General features: G+C 39.8%; 3 protein-coding genes across 12 annotated transcripts in view; all 3 read right to left on the bottom strand.

Moving 5' to 3' along the window:
* Nucleotides 1-1,074: 1,074 nt before the first annotated feature.
* Nucleotides 1,075-12,357, bottom strand: bbs4 (Bardet-Biedl syndrome 4). 3 transcript variants are annotated; one of them, XM_020099407.2, is made up of 16 exons: nt 12,265-12,357; nt 11,047-11,089; nt 8,167-8,246; nt 7,414-7,477; nt 7,067-7,178; nt 6,729-6,801; nt 6,285-6,338; nt 6,069-6,196; nt 5,283-5,337; nt 5,136-5,204; nt 4,789-4,941; nt 3,852-4,023; nt 3,502-3,571; nt 3,256-3,400; nt 2,635-2,839; nt 1,075-1,375 (listed from the first exon to the last, which is right to left on the bottom strand). In XM_020099407.2, the coding sequence occupies exons 1-16, from the start codon at nt 12,328-12,330 to the stop codon at nt 1,221-1,223; spliced, it is 1,644 nt and encodes a 547-aa protein (XP_019954966.2). In that variant the 5' UTR covers nt 12,331-12,357; the 3' UTR covers nt 1,075-1,220. The 3 variants fall into 3 exon arrangements, with proteins under 3 accessions (XP_019954966.2, XP_019954967.2, XP_069382267.1); XM_020099408.2 differs by having other exon boundaries at nt 12,271-12,355; XM_069526166.1 differs by lacking the exon at nt 12,265-12,357 and adding an exon at nt 12,057-12,077.
* Nucleotides 12,358-13,198: 841 nt separating this feature from the next.
* scamp2l (secretory carrier membrane protein 2, like) lies at nt 13,199-20,768 on the bottom strand. Of its 2 annotated transcripts, none has more exons than XM_020099565.2 (9): nt 20,581-20,768; nt 19,424-19,465; nt 18,873-18,959; nt 18,123-18,249; nt 17,884-18,012; nt 17,381-17,540; nt 16,861-16,962; nt 16,237-16,354; nt 13,199-14,763 (listed from the first exon to the last, which is right to left on the bottom strand). In XM_020099565.2, exons 1-9 carry the CDS (start codon nt 20,635-20,637, stop codon nt 14,617-14,619), a joined length of 969 nt encoding a protein of 322 aa, XP_019955124.2. In that variant the 5' UTR covers nt 20,638-20,768; the 3' UTR covers nt 13,199-14,616. The 2 variants fall into 2 exon arrangements, with proteins under 2 accessions (XP_019955124.2, XP_019955123.2); XM_020099564.2 differs by having other exon boundaries at nt 19,388-19,465; nt 20,581-20,767.
* Nucleotides 20,769-22,719: 1,951 nt separating this feature from the next.
* Nucleotides 22,720-24,304, bottom strand: part of myo9aa (myosin IXAa) — a 144,682-nt gene continuing 143,097 nt past the window's right edge. For 6 of the 7 annotated variants that reach the window (XM_069526200.1, XM_069526210.1, XM_069526216.1 and 3 more), the window contains one exon: nt 23,674-24,302. In XM_069526200.1, the coding sequence (XP_069382301.1) occupies nt 23,812-24,302 (491 nt within the window). In that variant the 3' untranslated portion in view covers nt 23,674-23,811. Of the gene's footprint in view, nt 24,303-24,304 lie in introns of all 7 variants that reach the window. The other variant, XM_069526195.1, reaches the window with a different exon arrangement.

The following is a 24,304-nucleotide window of genomic DNA, read 5'->3' on the forward strand; positions in this document are numbered from 1 at the left end:
TGGATTTAACGAGTAAATTACTGCTCGATAATGAAAGTTTATTTTTTGAAGCACAGATAAAAAAACATTTGACCTCTTTAAATACAGTTTTCTTTGTCTTTATGGTGTTTTTTTATCCCCCAACAACTCAGTTAATATAGTTTATATTTCATTATCACATTGAGTTAATATCAACAAACTGCCCGTCCATGTTGTACTGTAACACATAAATAATTTGTATATGCATATTTGGTACAGTCGATCTCTTATTTGTGTTGTTTTCTCTACAATCATTAGTAAGAAATATTATTATATAGATGTTATTCATCATAGCTAAAAAATATATTTTGCTTGAAGAGCACCTCTTCAATACAGCCATATTTTTCATTTTTAGAATCAGACATTCTTCTGTAAATTGTTCATTTAACAATCTCATTAATCTCCTTTTCTTTAATTCCTAAATTCTTCTTGTTCGGCGCATGAATTGTGTTTTTAGACTTTGAAAGCTCTCAGACATTAGTTTCCCCTGTTGGTTGTTTCCACTGAAACAAATGAGTTTAGCACAGGTTAAAAATAAATTAAAAGACGCCAGACAGTTATTTCCTATTAAACCCTCCTCTTTAATATTAAATACATTACTCTATAAACATAACATTTATCTACATATAAAAGCCTGTGTCTCTATTTACACTCATTCTCATAAAGAACCCTATCGTACAAACAAGCTGTGTCCTGTATCTATTCACACACGTTTGATTGTCGCAGCATCTCTTCACATGTTTTAAGCTGCAGGGACACCGAGCAGCTGAATGACCGATTCCCTCCTCACAAAAAATATCATTTACTCTTATTGCTAAACTCGTCCAAGTATTAAACATTTGCCACTGCACATATGTAAATTTTAGCATTTTTGTCAAACACTGACATTCATTAACCGCAACATCTATTTGAATTGGTTTTGCACCAAAGCTGCCACATCTACAGATTTACAAGAAAGACTTGGACATCTCTGAATTTTTGGTAAAAACGTGATGAGCAAAGTATCAGTGATACATTCAATATTCCTGAAATACACGATACGACAGAAGTGCATGATGACTTTGCCGTTTTTTTAATGTAAAAATTAGAAGACAATTACTCTTCATGTCTTCACAATGAGCTGGAAAACCACAAAAAGCCTCATAAAATGATGTTGATTGAATGATATGAACGTCAGATAACACTGAATCCAACGAGTGAATTCATTCCTCCACCTTAGTTTTCCTCTTGGAGCTTTTGGGTTTGGGGTTGTCGGGCTCTGCAGGGTGCGGAGACCCCGGCGGATCGTTGGGCGGGCTCGGGGCTTTGTCCACGTCGGGTTCTGGTTCAAGGGGCATGGAGGGGCCTTTGGAAACTTCTGAGAATAATACAAGCGAGAGTTCAGGTCATTTTTCATCAGAGGTTAATGGGAAAAGTTGTGTGATCATCATGTGTTTTCATTCACACCCAGTCACACACAACAGATGAACACAACAAGCATTTGTTTTCATGCAGTCTCACACTGGCTTTAAAATGTCACAGTTAAGCTCTGTTTAAATTTAAACACACAAAGTCCTACATTTTCAATGAACCTTTATTTTACCAGGAACTACTTCGAGTTAGATAACTGACTAACAGACGGTTCGTTTATTGTAGCTTATGTAAACAGTTCTTTTTTATCATTATACAAAAGTTCATGAAGCAGTAAGGAACGATCAGTTTATATGATTCTTAAATACAATAAAATCCACCCTTTGACTAAACACTTAACTTCAACTAGTGGTTTTAAACCCATCCTCCCCTCTACGACAGTTTGTCTGATTTATTTATAACAGGAATTCTTTATATCTACCAAGAAACAGAGAACCCTGTCTGTCATACATGAACACAGACCTGCGGCAATTTTCAGCATGTTCTTTAAACATTTCATGGTAGTAAAATATATGTGCAGACTATATCTGAACACTCACAACCCCTTGGTGTATGAATGCAGATATATTGTGAGAGCAGTTGAAGTGCTACATGTAAAACGTCAGTCTCAGAACCTGCATTGTTCTGGTGATATTTGTTAGCAGCTCAACAACAGTGGTGGAAAACACAGTGCACAGGCTCTTGTTGAGAAAAGTACTCCTGTCCACTCACCACTGAGAGCTGTCAGCTGCTGTAATCATTTCAGAGTAGTCCTGAATTTATTAGCGTACCTGTGTGTCATTTAGATAGATTTTCTTTTGTTGCCGGGAATCTATACTGTGGCCAGAGGTTAGCTGCTTTTTTCCCCCTCGCAAATTCCATTTAGCCGTAGCCCATATTTTTAATCTGGTGCAGGAGTACAGGCAAGAGGCTGTGACAAGACAGGCACGAGATATTTTTAAATTCCCATTTTAAATGAAAAATTGGGCTTTGGTTTAATGGAGAGAGGGGGAGGCGGTGAAATTTGTCATCCGCACTGCATGCCAGTGTAATTACTGGACTTCTCGGCAGGAATCTTTAACCTAATTTTGAGTCTGTTCTCAGAGCAAACTTCAGAGAGATATTCGCCCTGGAAGTTTTACACGAACATATCACATAAGAAAAAAAAAAAAACCACTCCACGAGAAGCTTAGTTTACACACAGTAAACCAAAGTGGTAGTTTGTACCCGCTTGTAGCTGGAGGTTCTTGTTGTAGCTCGCAGCAGATGACATGGCCTGACCCAGGGCCTGGTTAGTACCGAGGGCAGTGCCGGGGGTTTTGGTGACTGCTGCCGAGTTTGGTTTAGATTTGGAGTCTTTGCCTGGTTTAGTCCAAACCAGACTCTCTGTCACCTGCAGGGCCGCTCCCATCTTCTGAGCCATGTCCATCAGCTGTGAGTGACGAGAAAAACTGAATCTGAGACAATGACTGTGTTTACGTGCACATGAAAGGCAGTTTCTGATTAACCTTTGACCCGAAAAGGTTCATACTCGATGTAAGAAATAATACAATAAAAACATGTGGAGTATTCTAACCTTAGTCACATCATGCAGACACGGAACAATGTGAGCTAAGACATTCTTTAACATTTTACCTGATTACTCGTGGATGATAAAGTCAAGTATGTTTGAGGGACTGATATTTGTGTATTTGTGACTGATATAAATGTAAATGTGGTTTCATAAGAGGACTGTTGGGCCTTTGTGGATGTCTGCGTTCTCTGAGTTCTAATTCTGAATAATGCGAGCAGTCACAATATTGTTCTCCAAGTTAACGTAGTCACTGGCAAACACAGGAAATACATTACCTCCAGATCAAATTCAAAGTTGCTACTGGTGTCTCGAAGCAGGTTGACTTTCCTTTCCATCTCCTGATACTGATCCAGAGCTCCTTTCTTGTCAACGTGATTGTAGAGAAAGATGGCAAAGTTCAGGTTGACCAGAGGGCTGGATCTAAAGGAAATAGTTCCCCAGGGAAGAAGAAAAAAGACTCAACGATCTAGTTCAGTTTCTAAATTCAGATTTATAGAAAAGACAAGGTGAGACGAACTCACTCATCCAGAGTCACAGCTTGTTCATACGCTCTGGTGGCATTCTCCACATCCTCCAAGTTAGTCAGGGCCACTGTTAGTCATGAAAATGAGACACGTGTAAACTGATACTAGAACTACATTCATTAATTTTGAAGTATGTAATTGATCACTATCTCACAGCAAAACATGTTCAGCTTCATTAAAATGTAAATATCTGTCAGCTTCATTTTGTAACTCAAGGTTAAAATGAATACATACCAGTCAAGTACAAAAATAAACTGCTGCCACTACTTTGAGAGTTTCTCTTGAAAGTCAGTTATTCAATTATGAATTAAATCATGAATAATTTCTTTGTCTCTCTGACTCAGTACCTGCCAGCAACATGTAGAGTTCCCCCATCCGCGGGTTCAGGTTGATGGCTGCGCTGAGGAAGTGGAAGGCCGAGGCGTACTGCTGCATGGTCAGGTGCACCAGACCCAGGTTGTACAACACTTTCCAGTCAAAAGGAGACAAGTAGTGAGCTCGCTTCAGGCAGCTGATGGCCTGTGGGGAAAAAAAAAGATGGGAGAGAGAAGTGAAGAGAAGTATCTCAATAATCTTTGAAAGAACAGATTCTGTAGAGTGGAGGATTTATAATACAGCAGCGGCATGTGGAAAGAATAAAGTATCAATACATGGGTGTTATTTATGAGCTCATCTGTCAAATGAATAAGTTAGCCGGATTTCTTCGAGGGTGGATGCAGTCACTTTAGAGTAACTTATCTGCTGGAACATGAAATGAAAGCAGTTTCTCACACAGGAGACAAAGGGTAACTTCTAACAATCGACCGTACATAAAGGTGGACGTGTCTTCTCTTTCTTCCACTATCCAGAAACGAAGCCAAAATATCACAGATACAAACGCTGATCTTGTGCATTTGGAGTGTGCATAGTGGCGATCTGGAGATTGTGCAGCGGAAGCAAGATCCCATTAATACGTGAGCTGGACTAATCACGAGTCAGTCTCAACTCACTTCACCCTGTCTCTGAAGCGTCAAATAAGTAATTAAATCCAAACTTTGTACTTTCACAATCATATTATTCATATTCAATCTATATGAAATGATTGGCTGTGTTTAATACAGTCCTTTCAGATGAGTTTATTGATGACTATTCGTGTGAAGAGGATTTTAACAAATACGATTTTAATTTTTAAAAATTTCTTGCTACCTTTAAGAAGGAGGAGGAAGGATTTATGATGTGTACTGCAGCCAGTCACCAGGTAGCGATCGGGACTCATTAAAAGAACCCAGATATATCATTACTCACTGCAACATATTTCTTTTTCCCAAAGAAGCACATGCCGATGTTGTTCCAGAGAGGGGGGCTCTCGGGCACAGCACACGCTGCCACTCGGTACTTGTTCATGGCCACATCAAAGTCACCGTGAGTCTGCATCATGCTGCCTGCAGCCAGGATGGCCTGGGAATAAAAACAATGATTAGAGAGATTAAAAGAAGATGTACTCAGAGGAACAGCTTATGATGAAAGACAGACTGAACCACCTGACCTTATATTTTGCCTGCACTGCTTTTTAAGAAATTCTATGCACTGTCCTCATGAAGCTTCACAGAGATTAGACCAAAGGCTTGGTGTTTGTTTGAGTACCCACATACCTTATAATTGTTGGGGTCAAATGTGAGGGCATTTCCAAGGTGCTCAAAAGCTCTTTGGTATTTCCCAAGCTGGCAAAAAATGAACACAGAAAACTTATCATTCTCAGATTTTTCCACACCTTATTCTGTCAAAACAAATTCCCCTACCTGTAAAAACAGCAGGCCGAGAGTAGTCAGGAGTTCAGTGTTCTCTGGGAAGTGCCTGAATAGAGAATGAGACAATTCGAATGAAAAATGTCACTTTATCTGTGCCTGTAATTACATTTAATTCCTGCACTTATTCTGGAGCAAACATAGTTGATATTCAGCAAATCTGCTGATGATTCAATCACGATTTGATTCAGCATATTTGTGCAGTATAAATCAGGGCCTGCGGGGTACAATATCGCTCAGAGAAAAAGTGGTGGGGAAGAAGTAGATAGGCTTTAAAATAAGACTCACAGTGGTTCGTCTCATTAAAGGCAACTCCAGTATTGGGCACTTGATTAATTCATTAAATCCCAACAAGAGGTAGCACATAATGAGCACCATTATAGACACTGATGTCATTTCGTTATTTACTCCACAGCCTAATGTTTAAATATTCAAAATGTAATAGAAGTGGAAATGAATTTAATTAATATTGAACAGAGAAGGGCCCTGAACTTATAGTGAAAGTGAATGAGGACCACTTTCAGAAATGAGCACAAAGTGAGTATTTAAGTGTAGTAAAGTATAAGTCAGGAATGTTTAAAAATATATCCAGATTATAGAGGTCGTCCTTCATGTTCATCAATTCAGGGACTGACTGAGTGGAAAGCCTCAGAAGACAAGACCATCTCATTTTGGAACAACCTTTGAGGTGTCCAGTGACTAGAATGAGTGATTTCACATTTTCCTCTTTAAATTTCTACTCCTGCTTTTTAACACTGTCCACAATCAAACGTCACTTACTCCACTGCTCTCTTATACACTTCGATGGCCTTGTCACATTCTCCAGCCAGCAAGTGAACCTGCCCAAGCATCAAGAAAGTCTTGTCGTGTTTATTTATCTGAAGAGCCATGTTCAGATGCTCCTCAGCCTGTAACAGACAGAAGATCAAAACGATTAAATCACAGTAGGAAGGAGAACAATTTGTACTGAATAATGTTTGTGAAATCCATACTCACATTTTTGAAGTCTTTGATGAAGAAACAGCACACGCCCAGATTATGACTGATCTCCTGGGGTGGGGAAATGTCAAATATTACACAGCGGGTGTTAGTGCATGCTTAACTGAACAGGGTTGGATAAAGACTGAGCTAAATTTAATTTCCAGCGTTGATGGATACAAATTATTTAGAATTACTGAAAGCAGTATTAGATGGGACAATTTAAATTACTAAAACATAATAGTGTGAGTGAATAATGGTGCATGATGTACCGGTTTAATAGTGTTTGTATAGGTTTTATGGTTGAGGATCCGTTTGGAAGAGCAATAATGTTTTGATAAATTGATGCATGGGTGAAAAAAGGGAGCTGTTAAGAGAACTTCCGGTTATGAGTGAAGGTCCATTAACACTTAAAAACTTTAAAGACAAAGCAGAAACTCAGTATGCGAGTGTTTCTTTTACCCAGTCTTTCTCGTTGAGCCTTGCAGCTTCATGATAGAATTCAATGGCTGCTTTGTGCTTTCCCAAGAGAAATCTACGGAGAGAATAAACAACAATAATCCATTTGAGAAATTAACTCATCTTAATCACTTCATGCTGAACAGCTATTCTTAAAATCCTACAACAGTTGAAACTAATCATCGGGATTGGATTAATTTTTCCTTGCAGTAAGAAAATAAGTGCGTTCCATACAGCTGGCAGTTTTTCTGTTATCACTGTATTTTTCTCTTTTAAGTCCGTCTTGTGAGCTAATGGAGGAGGCTTGATGCACCCCAGGATTTCGAGGGCAGTAGACTCACAAGGATCTGGCCACTTGTTTGAGATTGTCAGCACTGCTGGGATTAAGGATGGCACAGCTCTGAAACAGCTCCAGGGACTGTTGGATCTTGCCCTCAAGACGCAAGATTAGTGCTGCAGCAAGACATAAAAACACAAAAAGAGAAGATCTTCCACATGAAGGAGGTAAAAAAAAAACATACATTAAAAATCAAAGACGCAGCATGGGGTCCAGAGACCAGATTTTGGGGAACTAAATTATGTATATGGGGGGCTTCGAGCCACAGGCTTTGTGGCGTTTGCATTTGATGTAGCTGTTACTCCCGGGTGTTTATGAGAGAGAAGAGTTACAGTGAAAATGAAGGCTCACCTTGAACATATATGGCATATTCACAAGTTCCATTTGTCTCCTGCAGTTGTTCTTTGATGATCCCCTACATGGATGCACAACAACAGACAATTTATATTACTAGGTAGATTTTATTTTAATTTATATGAACAGGAACAATGCTGAAATTTATGGCTTAGAAAAAAACCCAAATATTTCAGGTTGTGTTGAGTACGAACCAAAGTGTGATTCAGTTTCTAAACCAGTTGTCCCAAACAATACTTAATTGATAAGCAATAGTATTATAATACTATTGCTTATCAATTAAGTATTGTCATTCAGAGAAATGCTCTCATTAGCATCTTCCATAAATTAGAGTATTAAGTATTCCAGTAAAATACTTAACATGTACAGATATACAGGTTTTATGTGTGAATGCAAAGGACACATCAGTGAATTATAATAACATACATACAACATACAGAACCCTGTGCGACATGTTTAAAACAGACTGTTAATAAAGACGTGTCTCCACTTCCTCCTCCTAACTGATTATAACCAAATTTACCTGAACACTTGAACCTACATCAGTGTGGTGAGAGCAGAAACCATCTATGTGCACTTTGATATGTAATTTGCTCAATGTCCTATCCACTAACATGGATGAGGCAGGTACATTAGAGTATGAGCTTGGTGTGTTATTCTGAGTAGGTGAGTGTCTATGGTTTTTAGCACTGAGCACAGACAGATCAGCGACTAAAACCTAGCCAGGATGTAAAGATAAGGGCGCATTACCTTGCACGTATCATAGTCTTTGTGGATGTAGTGCTGGTGGATTAGCCAGTTCCTCCTCTCCACAATGGGAAGCTCTGGAGCTGTGTGGAAGAACATAATAAAAAATCTGTGAAACTTTTTGAGTTTATTACCCTTTACTGCTCAGATTATGTCTTAATTTGTATAAGTGAATGATTAATCCTGAAAGTGCCCTCCCTTCCCCGTCATTAGTAAATCTCTGAACTGACAGTTAACACAGATGTAACATTTCAACCTAAATCCACAGGCTAAATTTAAGCCAATTCACCAGACACACTGAAAAACGCAGCTTGTTAGAGAGTGTTGGATTACGAGCAGGCGACTCAGTCTGTCTATTTGGACTATTTTTTAAATTTATACAGTCTTTTTTTAATTTGACAGCCGAATAAATAATCCTCAAAGAGCCCTCCCTCCACAGTCACTAGCAACTCTTTGATCTGACAGTTAACATAGATGTTAACACTTCAACCAAAACCCCGGGCTTAACTGTAATCAATTCACCAGCCTTGCTGTAAATGTCACCTTGTAAGTAAGTTTTTCCTTACAAACACGGCCTTTTTTCTTTCTCTTTTAATGTCTCGGCAGGTTGAGATATTTTTCCCGTTGCCAGGGCAACTATGTCTCCTGCGAGCCAGGTGCTTGTGACAGAACAGAGAGCGTGTAGACGCTGAGTGAAAGAGGGAGGCTGCAGGAATGAGCAGCACAATGCAAAGCCAGCTTTAGAGAGGGTAACCTCAAGAACCAAACCACAATGCTCCAAGTCGTCTTCCCAGTAGAGAACGACGTTTCATTTCATTTCAAAAGGAAGCAAACATAATTACAATTCGAGTGAGTTTGATTCCAGTAATCCTGTTATCCTGCACCTTCTACCTTCCTCCGACGCTAAAAATAGGATTGGGTGTGATGTAAAGCGAAGTGCTAGGCTTTGAGTCTGCCACTGACACTGGGGGATATCATTAATGAACCGTCTGTATAGAAATACAGAGCGAATTACACTAAAGCTCCCTTCTGTTTTTATCTGTCAGTGCTTCAAGCGCTCTGTTGATTTGCTGTGAGAGCCGGAGCCTCTTCCAGTTACTTCACAGAAATCCTCTCCATCGCCGAGTGTGAGGCTGCATGGCCTTCACACGTTTGCCTCGTCAAGATACGGAGCGGCCCTATTTGTGGCGACCTAATCCGCTTTCTTCCTGCTGAGAAAGCAATAATATTCTTGTCTCTGGGTTTCAGCTGTGGCCCTGCGGTGCTCCAGTGTCCACACGCACAAAGCGGGCGTATGTGGAGAGGAGAGATGGCATACATGTGTGTGACATGTATTCCTGCAACCACTGTATGAAAGGAGGGTAGAGAAGGAGCGAGGAAGAAGAGCCCAGCATGAGGTCTCCTAAATACAGTCCTTTTAAAAACTTCATCCCAAACATGGAGGAATTTTCTCATTGTTATATTTGATCTGGCTAATGCTAAGACAGATTTGCCTTCCATGTGCTTCAACCATCTGTTGAAAGGGGATAAGAGCAGAGACGAGGCAAGCTGAGATCAAAAGACACATGGGGAGAGTGTAATGAAAAATCCGATGAAAATAATTTTGGAAATTTTTACCACACAAAACTTCAAACACCCTTGGATTGCTGAGTTATTGGGCCTCATATTCTGCCGCCCCAACACTTATTCCTCCAAGGAATTTGACTAAAGCATGATGTTCTGGAAACAGGTGGAATGACTTTATGCCATAGCCGTTTCTTTTCTCTCTTTCTTTCTTTTTTTGCTGTTTAAAAAGAAACAGATTTGAGTATTTTCTGGGTATTAACCGCTAACAATGCAGTGACTGTACTGAGAAATTAAATTTGTTATTCATGCTATAATTAGTTTTGCGTGTTTATTATATAACCCTAAATCATTTCACAATAGTAATTACTGAATGACTATGAACTAAATAGTTTTTACTCTGGTTTATGGCTTTTTTGATGGTTCCCTTCTTGCTAATATTACAAGATTTTGGATCAATTTGATTTATTTATGAGGCATGATTAAGTCACAGTTTTCTCAAAAGAACCTATGAAGTTCATTGACCTGGTGGCCACTGTATTTTAACTCAGACTTGCTTTTGAAAATTGAGTTAACACATTTGATATTTTTAAAGTTATCTAAGCTCTTTTGTTCTGATGTTTGTGCACATGTAGGTGTGTAACATCTCTTCCATCCTTTCTAAACTCTTGTATTGTATTGTATTCTATGGTTATTCTAAATATAATACTCTTAAAGTTATTTTCTGTTATCATCATATAAAAGTCAGTAGCATTGAAATTATAATAAAAGCTAAATAAAATAATAAAATAATGTTTTACTTAATTATTGAGCGTGCTTTAGTGCTTCACTTATAAAGTACTGTTCCTCACCTCACAATCATGTACTTATTTGATTTGTCTCCTCAAATTATTCTACGTTCACCACATTAAGGGCTTGTAGCATGTACTTCATTGCTCCTATTGGACTTGTGTGCTAAGCAGCGATGATGATAATTACAAAACATTTTAAAACAATTCAAAACACTTAATCCATAAGCAACAACATCGACTCGCTAATGAAGCCATAATTATGATGGTACAACATCCTCAATGAGACATGTGTGAAACATGGCTCAGTAACATTCTGCACAAACAACTAAATCCTTTTGAAAAGAGTTGATAGAAGGGTGAGGGTGACCTCTGCAGGACAATTAGTTCCAAACCCACTCTATTATTCTCCTTTTAACAGTTACAGACGAATCCTCAGAAATTAACAACAAAGTAATGGGTGTTGTAAAACGACAGTCTTGTTTGAAAACCTGTGTTTTAAGATGACTTGCAAGTGTGATCTCTGCTGTACCTTTAGGAGCCCGTCGTTTCTTGGCTTCAGTAGAAACTGGCAGCTGAAATAAAACAAACACAGCACAGACGAATGAACGGGTGAAAGCCAACACTGGGATACATAATGAAATACACTGTACGGTGTATCAGCTTTTCTTATGAGCAGCCTCACACAAATATATTTACGCACTCAGAGAGTTTGTTTCTTCTGTCTGATAAGAAGCTGAAGGTCAAAGTTAAGACTGACTGAAACTTACTGTGACTATGTGTTTGAATACAATTGTAAAAAAATCCTTTTTCAGTTAGACTCTATCTGAGCCTGTGAAGGTTCTACCATTGTTTGTCCTTTATGTCTTACTCAGGGAACCAGTTGCATAATGGTGACGACAGGACGATTCATATTAAATGTTCCTTTCTACGCAAAGTTTTACTTCTATGCAGCCAATACATTTCTAATGATCACAATGTACACATTTGACTTGTACTACTTTGCATTACAAATCAGAAGTTTCAGAAAAATAATTCTGTTTGCTATTTGCACAGATGCCAAATTTTAAACACAGTGGCTTTTCAATCAAAACTCATTTAGTAAATACTCAAGAACATGTTCCACGACACGTTTTAAAGTACACTACTTGAGTCAATGTACTTCAGTGCGATCCGCAACCAGTTGAACAGGAACATTTATAAGTTGACATCACCTCATCTCAAACGGAGCTGCCAGCAGTCACGCACACGTGCTGATGTTTTGTGTGGATCCATGTCTGACTCAGTCTCTGTTAGAACGGTGTGTTTACATTCTGTGCTACAGTCACTTCCTACTCAGGCTTGTTTTAAAACGCAGATCCGCTGCTGTGGAAACTGAACTGTGAAAAACTATCACAGCATAAAACGAGTGTTGACGATGATCCGCGTCACGACACTTTAATGTGTCACCTCCTGTATTCCTGTTGTTATCGCTCCTTCGCCGGAGCTGTTAGCTGTTAGCTCTCGGAAGAACCGGGGATTAGTGACAAGAGTCCAAGTTACCATTTAGCTTAATCAACTTAGCTCCGACTTTGCGTGCGTTAGCCAGGCAGGCTAGCTGGCGCTCAAATAACAAACGATGTACGACGGCTGCGCTAGAAAACTGCGACGCGTCCAGTCACGGGAGTGTCCCAGCGTCGCTTCCCGTGGAGGCAGGTTTCCTGCTGCGATAACCGAGCAAGAGGACGAGAAGCTTCTGCTCCACACTCACCGCCGCCGCCGCCGCCTCCTCCTGGTCCGCCATCTTGGGATGAGCGACACAAGAAGCTGTTGCCATGGAGACGCCTGTGGAACGCGGACGTGAGGCGGAGGCGGGCAGTGACGTCACGTCACTGTTGACCGTCCAGAATCCGTATTTTAGTTTTTTTTGTGTTTTTGGATAAAATCATATTAAACATTCAGTATATTCTCACTTACAAGTTTTAATACAATATTGACATGCACTACTGTGGTTCATGTGCAAAACATTCACTGTACATACTTTTTTCTTGTGTTTACACTTTATGTATTAGTTTTTACTCCATTCATATATTTTTTTTATATTCCTCAGACTTATTATTCTTACACTTATGTATTTGCATGTTATTTATTACTTGATGCCTATTTTTGACTCTTGCTGCTGTAATATTGCAAATGATCACATTATGGGACTAATAAAGGATTATCTTAGCTTAGCTTGTCTTAGTATTAAAGGTTCAGTGTGTAGGATTTGATAAGTGGCAGAAATTGAATATAAAATTACATAGTGAATTGTTTTACTAGTGTTTAATCATCTAAATTTGTATGAACTGTTGCTTATATTTACACAGGTTCTCTCTCATATCTGGAAGGGAGGGTGAGGTGAGGGGCATTCAGCTGCAACATGCCTCACCACCACTAGATGTCACTAAATTCTACACAATGAACCTATGACCAGAATGCATCTGAAGCTCTGATCCCAGAACATCTTCCAGAAATGAGAATCTGATAACAAAAGAGAAAAACTGTCCAATTGACTCAGTTAATACAACCTCATTATGAAGCTTCACTTTCTCAACAGCTTAATCAAGAGTCTACGTTTACATTCAGCAAAGACATTTGGAATTTACAATATGAACACATCTTAACTCCACTGGTTATGCTAAACATGATCCAATTTTCCAAAGCAAGAGAAAAAATAACAGTTTATTAAATGTTAAGACTGAGAAGCCAACAATTACACCTCCAGGAAATTTGTCTTAAATAAGTCACCGATATGTACAACACGCATTATTACACATTCTGATCATGAAGGGGAAACCTCACCGTTCAACAAAATTCTTAATGAAGACAAACAAAATCAGACAAAAACACTAATACCAAACAGCCTTAAATCCACACACAGAAACTGGTAGGTTACGTCTGTGTAAAGGCCCAAAAGACAAACCTAAACAAAGTGATTCACTGTTACTGTAAAAAATAAAATCTGTGACTAATCAGTAACACATGACCTTTGTTTGCAGAATAATCACTACAGATACAATGGATAATCAATTTGTACTCTTCTTGCTCATTAATGTGCTTTCTTAGTAATTACATCTAATATCTATACTATGTTAGTAACTTTAAATGAATAAACTTGCATCATGTCTCTCATATAAATCGCAGCATAGATCTATGACCAAAAACATTGTCTCTAACAACTCAACATGAATTAAAAGTCAAACCGCTTCTTCATTTGCACCCAGAGGAGCTTTTTGTCTCACTTCATCTAAAGCTGATCAAAACAGTAGTAAGAAAAACCTTCATCCCCTTCACCTTCATTAATCACAAGCTTATCCAATACAACATTATACACATTAAAAAAGTTCTGTGTTCATCAGTAGTGGAACATGTAACAGGACGCAACATGCTCATCTTTGAAGGCAGCCGGTGAAAGAGAAAAGGTAAGGTGGTGATAGACTGAATGCCCTGTAAGGCACTGCATGCTGTTGTAATGACAACAACATGTATACATATATTATGTGTAACCATCAATCACTGATGCTAAAACATTCTCATGTCAAATTTACTTTTTAAATAATCCAAACCTTATGTGCTGTGTTTATATTTGAGGCCTTAGAAACTTATTATAACAGGAACAGATTGGAAAAAACAAAGGATTTCACTAATTGCACTTTACACTAAACCCCGGCCTTGTTCAGTGTTGCACCACAGACAGTCTGATATGTTGTATGGATTCCAGGAGTTACACTGAAATGACTTGCTGCCAATAAAATGTGTCATATCCACTCTGCCTCCTTTTTAGGATTTTATTCAGCTTCATATAAAATTTGCAACTTCCTACTTCTCCCTGAATGAACTGAACTTTGACAGCATTAAGTTTGAACATGTGATGAACTGATGAGAGACTTCAGTTACACTACATGTATGTGCAAAACCTCTCACTTCTCTTCTGTATTATCCACAGCGTCTTCAAAAGTTTGTAAGTGGAGAAAGTGGACCCCCTCATTAGCCTTGTCATTAAATCATCAGCCCCCTATCACATAAACCCACTGAAGAAAGTTGGGACATGGCTAGTCTGGTAAGTTAGTCAGAGAAGAGACTACCCAGAGCCAAAGGCTCCCTGTGCAGCAGACGTGGCAGCACTGGCTGCAGCCGTCTGGATGTTTCTGTTTGTCAGGACTCCTTGGGAGAACTCCTGCTGAGCCTTGGAGAAGCTGGCTCCTGTCCTTCTGTACTTAGAGTGGACCTGGGGGATCATGGGAAACAAAGATTAGGGCAATGACAGGTTTATAACTCATATCAGACATGAACTAATTTCTATCTAATAATTGAATAATAATAATAAGTCTGTGTGACTGTATGTGGCTCACACATCTTAAGAACCGTTCATCTCATCAGCCTCACACTTGCCATGTGTTTATTTTTAATGGCCCAATGAAGTGCAGTGGTTAATTTGGTGCAATTTAGAGACAGATACGTTTACTATTCATAAACTTCTAAAAAAAAAAGCAGACAGTGGTCTGCAGCAGTAGCGGCTGAGACTCATAAACGTAAGTGACGTCAATCAACGTGTTCGTGACAATAGGAGCGTGCACAATAACAGTAGCGGGTGAGCAGCTCTCTGTGCAGCCGCGGTGGAGCAGCCACAGTTCTGTGGACTGAGCCTCGCTGAAGGTCTTTACTTGCAACCAGCCTCCCCACAGGCCGAACAAACAGCCCGATCCAAACAGGCAGGTTTAGAACAGATACTGCACTCGTATATGTTAATGACATGTTTGTTAGCTCACACTATTTTAAGGAACATGCAAGTCGCTTAGACACTGTAGAGTCAAGATTCTGGTTCCCAAAAGGATTTGATAATATTGCATGATATTTTACTTTGGGGCAGTTTTAAAAGTTTTTCCTATTTAACTTTTTTTCCTTCGCAATTAAAATTAAAACATACATTTATACATACATAAAATAAACATTTGTTTTCGAGGATTGCGTAGGTTCTGCTGACCTACTGCCAAGTGCCTTCTGATTCTAAGTTGTGGTCATGGTTGTCAGCAGCTGAGCAGAGCAATACCATGAAGGACAACATGGTCCACACACACTCGCAGTTACAGTGACATCAAGACTCAATACACTGACCAGTGTTAGTGTCCTTCATGGAGACATTTTTCTATCTCCCATTTATCTGCCCTTGTCTGAATCTCCATCTACTGAACAGTGCCAAGCTTTGGTTGATTCTTTCCAGATGAATCATTTTCAGACTAGGCGCTCTGACCTGCGGTGAGTATTTCTGAAACTTTAGATCCATTAAGCAGATTCTAAATCATTGTATTCCCTCTTCTCATTGCAGCAGCTCAGTCGTTTTTTTTTGTCTCTACCATTTTTAGTTTCTCTTGTTATGTTTCCCTCTTTGATCTGTTCGCAGCCGCGCTCAGCTAAAATAAACAACATGAAGCCACAGTGTAAATACCCTTATTTACAAATGCATGTTGCACCAGGTCTGACTTTCTATTTCAGGCAGGTTGAACCAATTTTTGTTTAGACAGCAATTTACTTAAAATTAGTGTTCTGTAACAGAGGACTGGACAATAAGACGATATTAACATTTCTCACAATTTACGTTGATATCGTGATCAATACTGTTACCAACTCAGAATCCAAGAGCATAATGAACTTTTAATATTTAAATGATAAGAGAAGTTGTAAAACCTTTACATGATCATACCATTTTCAGTAGGATGACGGCCAGGACAGAGTTTACTGTGAAAAAACCAGCGACCACCATCATGACCACGGCCACAGCCAAATTGGAGCCGATCATGCTGATTGATGCGATCCATCCACTGCAGAACAACAGAGACACACATTTCACACAAATAACCACGTGTCAGTTCAGAAATGATATACAGCGAGTGTATTTTAGCCATTTAAAAAAACAGTATGAACGTTACTGATTGAAAGAGATGACACAACATCTTAAACTGCCCCAGAGACCAATGGAAAAGCATGAAGTTTGAAAAAGTACATGATGGAATAAAGAAAAGCTTGGTATATTATATAATATTGAAAAGAAACCCACAGAGAAAAGTTCCACACACTTACAAAGCAGCAACCCAGACAAGTTAGGGCAGCAGGAATCTGTCAAAGAGATGCAAGAGAGGAGATACAGGGCAAGAATACACATACAAACACATACACACACCCACATGTAGAATGAATACACCCACAGTAGAATACAAAAACTCCTTCTTCTGTTATCTATGAACTACCTCATGCACACAACACCACACCTTCAGACTTTGACCCACATGCAGATGATGAATATTCAGTTCAAGACGTTTCCACTGACCTGTTTCCCCACCGGGGGATCCCCACGGTTTGGATGATGTACACCGCCACTTGGAAGAAGAAGACGAAAAAGAAGAAAAAGAAGCTGAAGGAGCTGTCGGACCTAGAGAAGAAAACAGACGGACAGAAGGACGGACATATTATTGTTATTCAGTATTTCAGAGGTTTGTTTGTGGTCAGGCCATTAGATATTGCTCTTAATGGAAAAGTTTAAGTAAATATAATAGTCTGGAGAACCCTTAAAGAAACTTTATTTTGCAGATATTACTCTTATTTTTCAAAGTATTTGAATCCAGTGCAGGTTTTAATGTTGTTCTTCCACAAGTTTCCCCTTGACCAAAAATACACATTTCAGTTTTATACTTCCTCTAACGTTTTGTCAGAATTGTACAATGTGGGTGTTCATCTGCTCGTACACCCATTTCTACAATTTCTGTTACAACAATAAAATTATTACATCCAGTCCTGCCGTGATGTAAATTTAAAAATACTTCATCGTCGGTGTTAGTAAAGTGTTGTACCTGAAGGCTCTGTAGACGGGCCTGTACCAGCAGACGAAGGACACCGGGGTGAAGAGGATGAACCAGAGGATGGACAGACCGAAGTCCACACCGTTCTGAGAGTCTACAGTGAAGTAAGCCAGGCAGGCCAGCACGTTGAGGAAGAGAGTGGCGCTGTGGACTGTGGACACACACAGCGAATCAATGAACTGGACTGAGAATAGTTTTACAGGAATTCAAAGCTGTGCGGGGCGTTTATTTAAAATAAATCTTTCACTAATAATGTCTGATAGACATTAATGTTGTGTTTGGGCACTGGAGGAAAAGTTGATGAGGCTATACTGGATCCGGGTCCGACGAAAATTATGAGAAAACTTAAATGCTAAAAGGAAAATCCTCACATATACTGAAAAAACGGTGAAAAACAAGAATATGTTTCATGTCATTGATTTCATATTTAGAAAAACAATCCAATTTGTTATGTGAGGAGGAATTGGGGGAACACAGCATGTCGGGGTACATACACATCCAGAGGTAGTACATTCTCTTGCAGATCCTGTGGTACTCCTCAGGGATCTCCTCCTCAAAGTCCTGATAGAAGCAGGGCTTCACAGGGGAGAAACTGGGCAGAGGCGGCCAGTTGTTTTCTTTATCTGACAAAGATTTGACAGTGTGATTACTATGAGAGGAGGGTCAATTCTTACAGCTACATACATGCAACATATTCCACACTCCACAGCTCAAAGCAGATGTAGCCACTTACTTCCAGTGTTGGTTCTGCCTGCCGTCCTGTTCTGTAGCTCCTGCTCCTTCCGCTCCAGCTCAGCCGCCTTCCTCTCCAGCTCCTCCTGCTGTTTGACCAGGCTCGCTTGAGCAGCAGTCGCAGCTGCCTGGTGAGAGATGGAAGAGATGCGCTCTTAAAACCAAGTTCAATTATGTCACTTTTTTTTCCTTCTAGTAGCAACGCGAGGGGAAATTCATGGACTACACAACAGCTACACCAAATTCACCTAACTAACCAAAACTTTATCCTTGTTATATGCTGTATAGTAAATTGTGATAAATATGAATATCCTCTTTAGGCTTGGGAGAGTTTTGCTGACCGGCTCTGGGTTGTATACTCAGTCGTCTACACTGGCCGCAGGTCCCCTGTATTGTACTTGAGGATTTCTCTGTGTTGTTGGAAACATTTTGTATAATGTGAGTACAACAGTCAACAAACTATGTTACATAGGTTAAGTTGTTTTTAGACATTCAAATGAAGAATTGTTGTATATTTATCTTGAAGTCAAATCATTATTTTATTGTGATCATGAATATCATCAGTATTTTCCTGATGTTCTGTATCGTTTTTAACTTTCAACACCAGAGTCAGCTCCCACACAGATGCACTCTGGTTAGTTCCTCTCAGCTGAAATATAAAACGGCTGAAATGGGATTTCACACCAGCTAATTTAATTCCCTCTATTTCTAAATGTGTGTGTGTGTGTGTGTGTGTGTGTGTGAGACTCACTTGTGCGCTCTGCTCCACTGAGGTCTGTAGTATGGCAGGTTGAGAGGAGCCTGAAGAGATGGGGATGGTCGTGTCTGAGTGATTTACCTGGAAAACAATTGAAGAAATACTTCTATATATCATCACTCCGTGAAGGGACACATGTATATCACATCCACTGTGGGATTACTGAATGGGGCTACCAGGCAAAGGCCCAGGGCAGCAAGAGATAAGAGGATCCATTGTCCACATGTTGGTTTGAAATGACTGATGATATTTCTTGGTGGAAAGTCTGTCACATGACTACAAACAGACGGAAAGAGGACGCATACCAACCACAAACACATGTGAAACAACCCCGGAGAGACACAAAATGACTACACACACATTATTCACCGTAGCTTTATATCTTGTTTAGTTCTGGGGGTCTTGCTCCTCTGTAGGAGGGAGGTGGGTATTTAAATGCCAGCGCTCAGAGACCAATCCTAATCTGTCACCATCACATCAGTAGTTACATTAAAAACAGAGGAGCTGACCATTTCAGTGGCAGAGAATGGGTTGAACTCCCCGACCTTTTCAGTGGCCCCGCTGGTGACTTGTGTGACTGAGGCATCCTGTAAAAAAAACAACAAAAAAAACATAATGACATAAATGCAACTTGGTGTTTTGAGTGCTGAGTCATGACTCCTCGGGGTTTCTTTATTTCCAAAAAACTGCAGATGATGGAAAAAGAAATCTGTGTACAATTTGCCGTAGATGCAAATAAAAATCTGGATCCAGTGAATTTGAATGTGGTTAGCAGCCTAGAGAAGAGTCCAGGAAGGATCACCTGAGTGTTGCATTGTCTCAAACCACATAAACTATTAATAGACCGTGTCTTGGTGAAAACACAACGCAAAGTAACTATGTCACAAACACACGGTCACATGCTCACATCATCGCCTGGAGCTCTGTCGAAGAAATAATGTTCCAGGACATTTTCCAGGAGTTTTTTTTACTGACAGTTTTTTAATGAAGCTGGGTTCAGGATGAGGTGTCTCAATTAGAGGTGGTTGTGTCAATGACTGAAAAAGTACAAGTAGTAAAGTGAAATACAATTAAACAAATTCCAGGACATTTAAGATATTTCCAGGATATTTTCTTATTTTAATCGGTTTTCAGGTTGTTTCCATGAGTGGAACATTTTAAATATTATAAAAACCAACTCAGGAAATGTAATACATTTCATTTCATTCATTTTATACATGTTTTGATGACTGAAAAATTACAAGTAGTTATGTTTCCAAGATAATTTAACATTTTAACCAACTTTCAGGTTGTTTCCATTACCTGGAAAAGAACAATTAAACTAATTCCAGGACAATGAAGATTATTTCCAGAGTATCTTGTTATTTCAATCAGGTTTTCAGGTTGTTTCCAGGACTGTGTTTAAAATCAATGGAGTCTCTGAGGAGCCACCGACAGACAACAGACTCCTGCTGGAGGCTCCTCTCACCTGGACAGGTGAGTTCTCAGCTCTGCTCCCACATTTACGCACTTTTACTAGATATTCTCACATATTCTCTAAACTTACAGCCACAGTTCAACGTGTCATGTTTCATAATGGACAGATACCGAAGCCAGGAAACACTGAGGCCAAACCCAGCGACCAACCAAACAGGTTTCCTTCTGGTTTCTTCACGAACACACGCGAACCTCCGGAGGAAGTGGAGCGGAGAAACAGTCTCACCTGGAAGGGATTCACGTCCACCGGGTCCGCGAAGGGGTTACTGTCGAATCCCGACATAATGGAGGACAGTGAGGGGAACAGACAGACAGAGACAGAGACAGACAGACAGTGAGACAGTGAGACAGCTCCTGGATGACCGCGCGTCTCCTCCTCCTTGCTCCTGATGCCGCTGCGCCACTTTGCCTCTGCGCGTGCGCCACAGGGAGAAGGTGGTTCCGCGTCACTGGTACCTCCCATTACTACAAACCTTACTGTTGTTAAGTGATGCTTTAATGTAACTGTGCAAGTATCACTGTCACTATCTACTATCTATCACAAGCAAAACTACTTCCTGATTACTCTCATCTAATACACAGTAGTTTATACATGTATAATATGTTCTTGAGGTTATATTGCATACTTACTTAATATTACTTACTGTTATCTAATCGTATCTTTAATTAGGCCTATAAACAACATTGTTCTATTATAGTCACGGTGCCTCTCATTACTATTTGACAAAAAGCTTTGACTGATTATCTTGGTTTTTTTTTCCTTTTGATTTGATTTTATAAATAATTATTTATTTATGCAATAAGCTGCTTTCTTTTCTTTTTCCTTAATCCACTAATTATGAATCTTGGGGGGGGGGGGGGGGCAAAAAAAGTCCCATAAATTACATAAATTACCCAGAATACAAAGTGACAGCTCAAAAGCACTTTTGTTATCATAGAAAATTGTCCAAACCACAGCATTATTGGAACATGCTCTGCTTTGTGCCAGGACTCACCCCATTAAAAGATTTCTTTCTTCCTTCCTTCTCTCCATTGAACTCCCGCCCTTTCCAGTGAATTATAACAAGAGGGAAAAGCTCTGTTGTTCTGTACCAGTGTAGTTTATCTGTATATCTGCATATCTGCATATCTGCAGTATGTCTGTCTGTGTGTTATGTGTTGATTATGTTTGTATGTCTTTGTGCTGCTTCATTAAAGTACAGTGTGTAGAATCTTGTGATATCTAGTGTTGAAATTGTATGTTGCAGCTGAACACCCCTCACCTCACCCTCTCCTTCCAAACATGAAAAAGAACCTGTGGTATATTCAGGTGTCATAAAAACTCTAAAGTGTTAAGTTTGTTCAGTCTGGACTAATGTAAAAAACATGGCGGCCTCCGTAGAGAGGGTCCCCTGGATGTAAATATAAAGTATTTAAATATAAAGGTACTTTTCTGGGGTAAAGAAAACTACAATTCATACAATTTAGATGAAACGAACTAGTGAAAACATCATGAGGATTATTCTACTTCATATTTCTGCCAATAATTCCCTTTCACCTTAATCTTACAAACTGGACCTTTAAAGGAAAAAAAAAGAATTATTAAATGGAAAATCAAAAATGTTTTTAAAGAAATGTTCATTTAATATCCAAATTTTCAATTTTGTGATTCCTCATTAATTAGAAATATTTTGAAAATCTTTAAATCTTAGAAAATACTACGACAGCAATGAGTTAAATTATAAAAATTCACATTTTATCTTATCATATTATTTGTATATGAAATTGGACCAAAGTAACAGTCAGGTAAGTAGTAAGTACAATATTTTCCTCTGAAGTGTGGTGGCATAAGCACTGACAGAAAATACTACAGTAAAGAAAAAACAAGTATAATGTGTACTTGATTACAATAAGTAAATGTTTGTCTTAAACACATTTAGTTTCTTTCCACCACAGTTGTTTTAAATTGTATACTGAGGTCCTTTATGTTGCTTTAAGCATTAGCTGAGTTAAGTAGGGAAAACTTTAATATTTTATTATTGACTTGACCGATTCAGGTTCAGGTTTTTTGTTTCTTTACAAAGTTGTTTACTTTACAACTTCTAACACATGTAGTTGTTTTAAATGCTGCTTCTATCCTGTCGTTGTCACGTGGTATTTAACTCTGTTCTTAGGACAGAGTCAACATTGATGTTTTTAATACCGTGTGCTTATCCTCTACTGTAACATGTCAAAATGTCTGCTAAATAAATCACCTATTTTAACACGTATGTTATTATTGAACATGGTAACGACTTTAACTCAGGCCTGAAAAATTCAACAGAATGGAAAAATACACTTAAATGACAAAAAACTTGAAGATACTCGTGAATAATGACAGAAGACGTTGTGGTTTTATGTTCTTGCTTGGTTGCTATTGAGCAAACACTTCAGAGACAGGAGGTGGGGGAGAGTAACAATGGGTTTCAAGAATAGAATAACGTTTGTCCGCTATACTGTACATATATGAACTGTACTGTACATTACAATTGTTTTATGGCTGTTAAGCAGTGAATGCATGGATTTAAATATGCATCCAACATTCTGTACAGAGCTGGGATCCCCTTGGCTGGAACAACACCAGCTGACTTGGTCCCTTTGATGGCGGTATCTCCCTTGTAAAGGGGAAATAAGCAGCACAAACTTTAAACACATGAAGTGGTTTTCTCGGTACACATGGTCACGCATGAGCACTCGGCACATGCACACACACACACACACACGCACACACACACATACACAAATCATCCACTGCCCAATTCTGTAGTTCTCTGTCCAAGGTTCTCAAAAAAAAAACAAAAAAAAAGATAAATATTTCAACTACCCAGCAGGGGCTGGTGTTCCGGCTTTGTACAGTATTTATACCTGTATATTATAAGCTATAAAGACTTTCTGTGACATTAAAACGTATTAAATAAGGGGGGAAATAAACTTGTAATAACAACCACTGCTTAAACTCATTGTTATGAACTGTAAACTTATAAAGCAGCTAATAATGGAGAGCTGTAAGTTCACTGGAACGTCAGTGACGCTTGGTTTCTTCTTCGTCTTCTTCTGCTGTCGTACAAGGCTCCGGCTTTCCCGCTCCGTCACATTCCCTGATGCTGAGTGGTCCTCCGCATTTGCCAACATTCCCTTTTCTCCATCTTCCTTCTTGGCGCCGAGTAACGAGCTGCCAAGGCACTGTGAGAGCATGGCTGGCAGTATAGTGTACAGAAGAGGAGCCCCACTCCGGTCCCTCTGCCAAACGTCTCTCTCCCCCATTGGGAGGTGGAAGAACTAGAAACGGCACTTGGGGACAACTTCTTTGCAGACTTCAATAAAGAAAGGCGAAGCAAGAGCGCTTTGAGAAGTGGAGATTAGTTGCCACTATACGTCACCTCCCATTCAGAACATGTGGGAGCTGGATAGGGGGAGTGCTTTGGCGTCCCAGTGTCCTTTATACCATGAATTCATTACTGCCATACAATACCAGCTGCTGTGGTATGTCTGGAGGGTCCCTGCCGTGGCCGCCGCTGTCTCTCGAGTGCCGTGAGGTCAAATTCTTGGCTCCTCTAAGTTTCTGTTTGCCCTTCTCTGGATTGAAGGTGCCCCTGCTGGTAAACTGGGGCCGTTCGTCATACGGGCCTTCGTGGTCTCCTGTCGGGCTGCTGTCTAAGCTGTCGGACCGTGAGGCTTGGGACGCGTTCAGAGACTGGGCTTGGGCCTGGAGAGGACTTGCGGGGGACTTGGAGTGGAAACGAAAGCGCCGGGTGGTGGAGGAGGAGGAGGAGGACGATGGGTGGAAGTGTGATGAGGACGAGTAGGAGGAAACACTGTAGCAGGAGTCGACGGAGTCCAGCGAGTCAGGCTGCCGGTGCAGAACCCGGCGCCGGGGGCTCTTCCCGTCAGACCTTCGAGGCCATGGAGAAGTCAACCCCGGACCTCTCTCT

Source organism: Paralichthys olivaceus, chromosome 1 (genome assembly GCF_024713975.1).
Source record: "Paralichthys olivaceus isolate ysfri-2021 chromosome 1, ASM2471397v2, whole genome shotgun sequence".
Taxonomy (NCBI): domain Eukaryota; kingdom Metazoa; phylum Chordata; class Actinopteri; order Pleuronectiformes; family Paralichthyidae; genus Paralichthys; species Paralichthys olivaceus.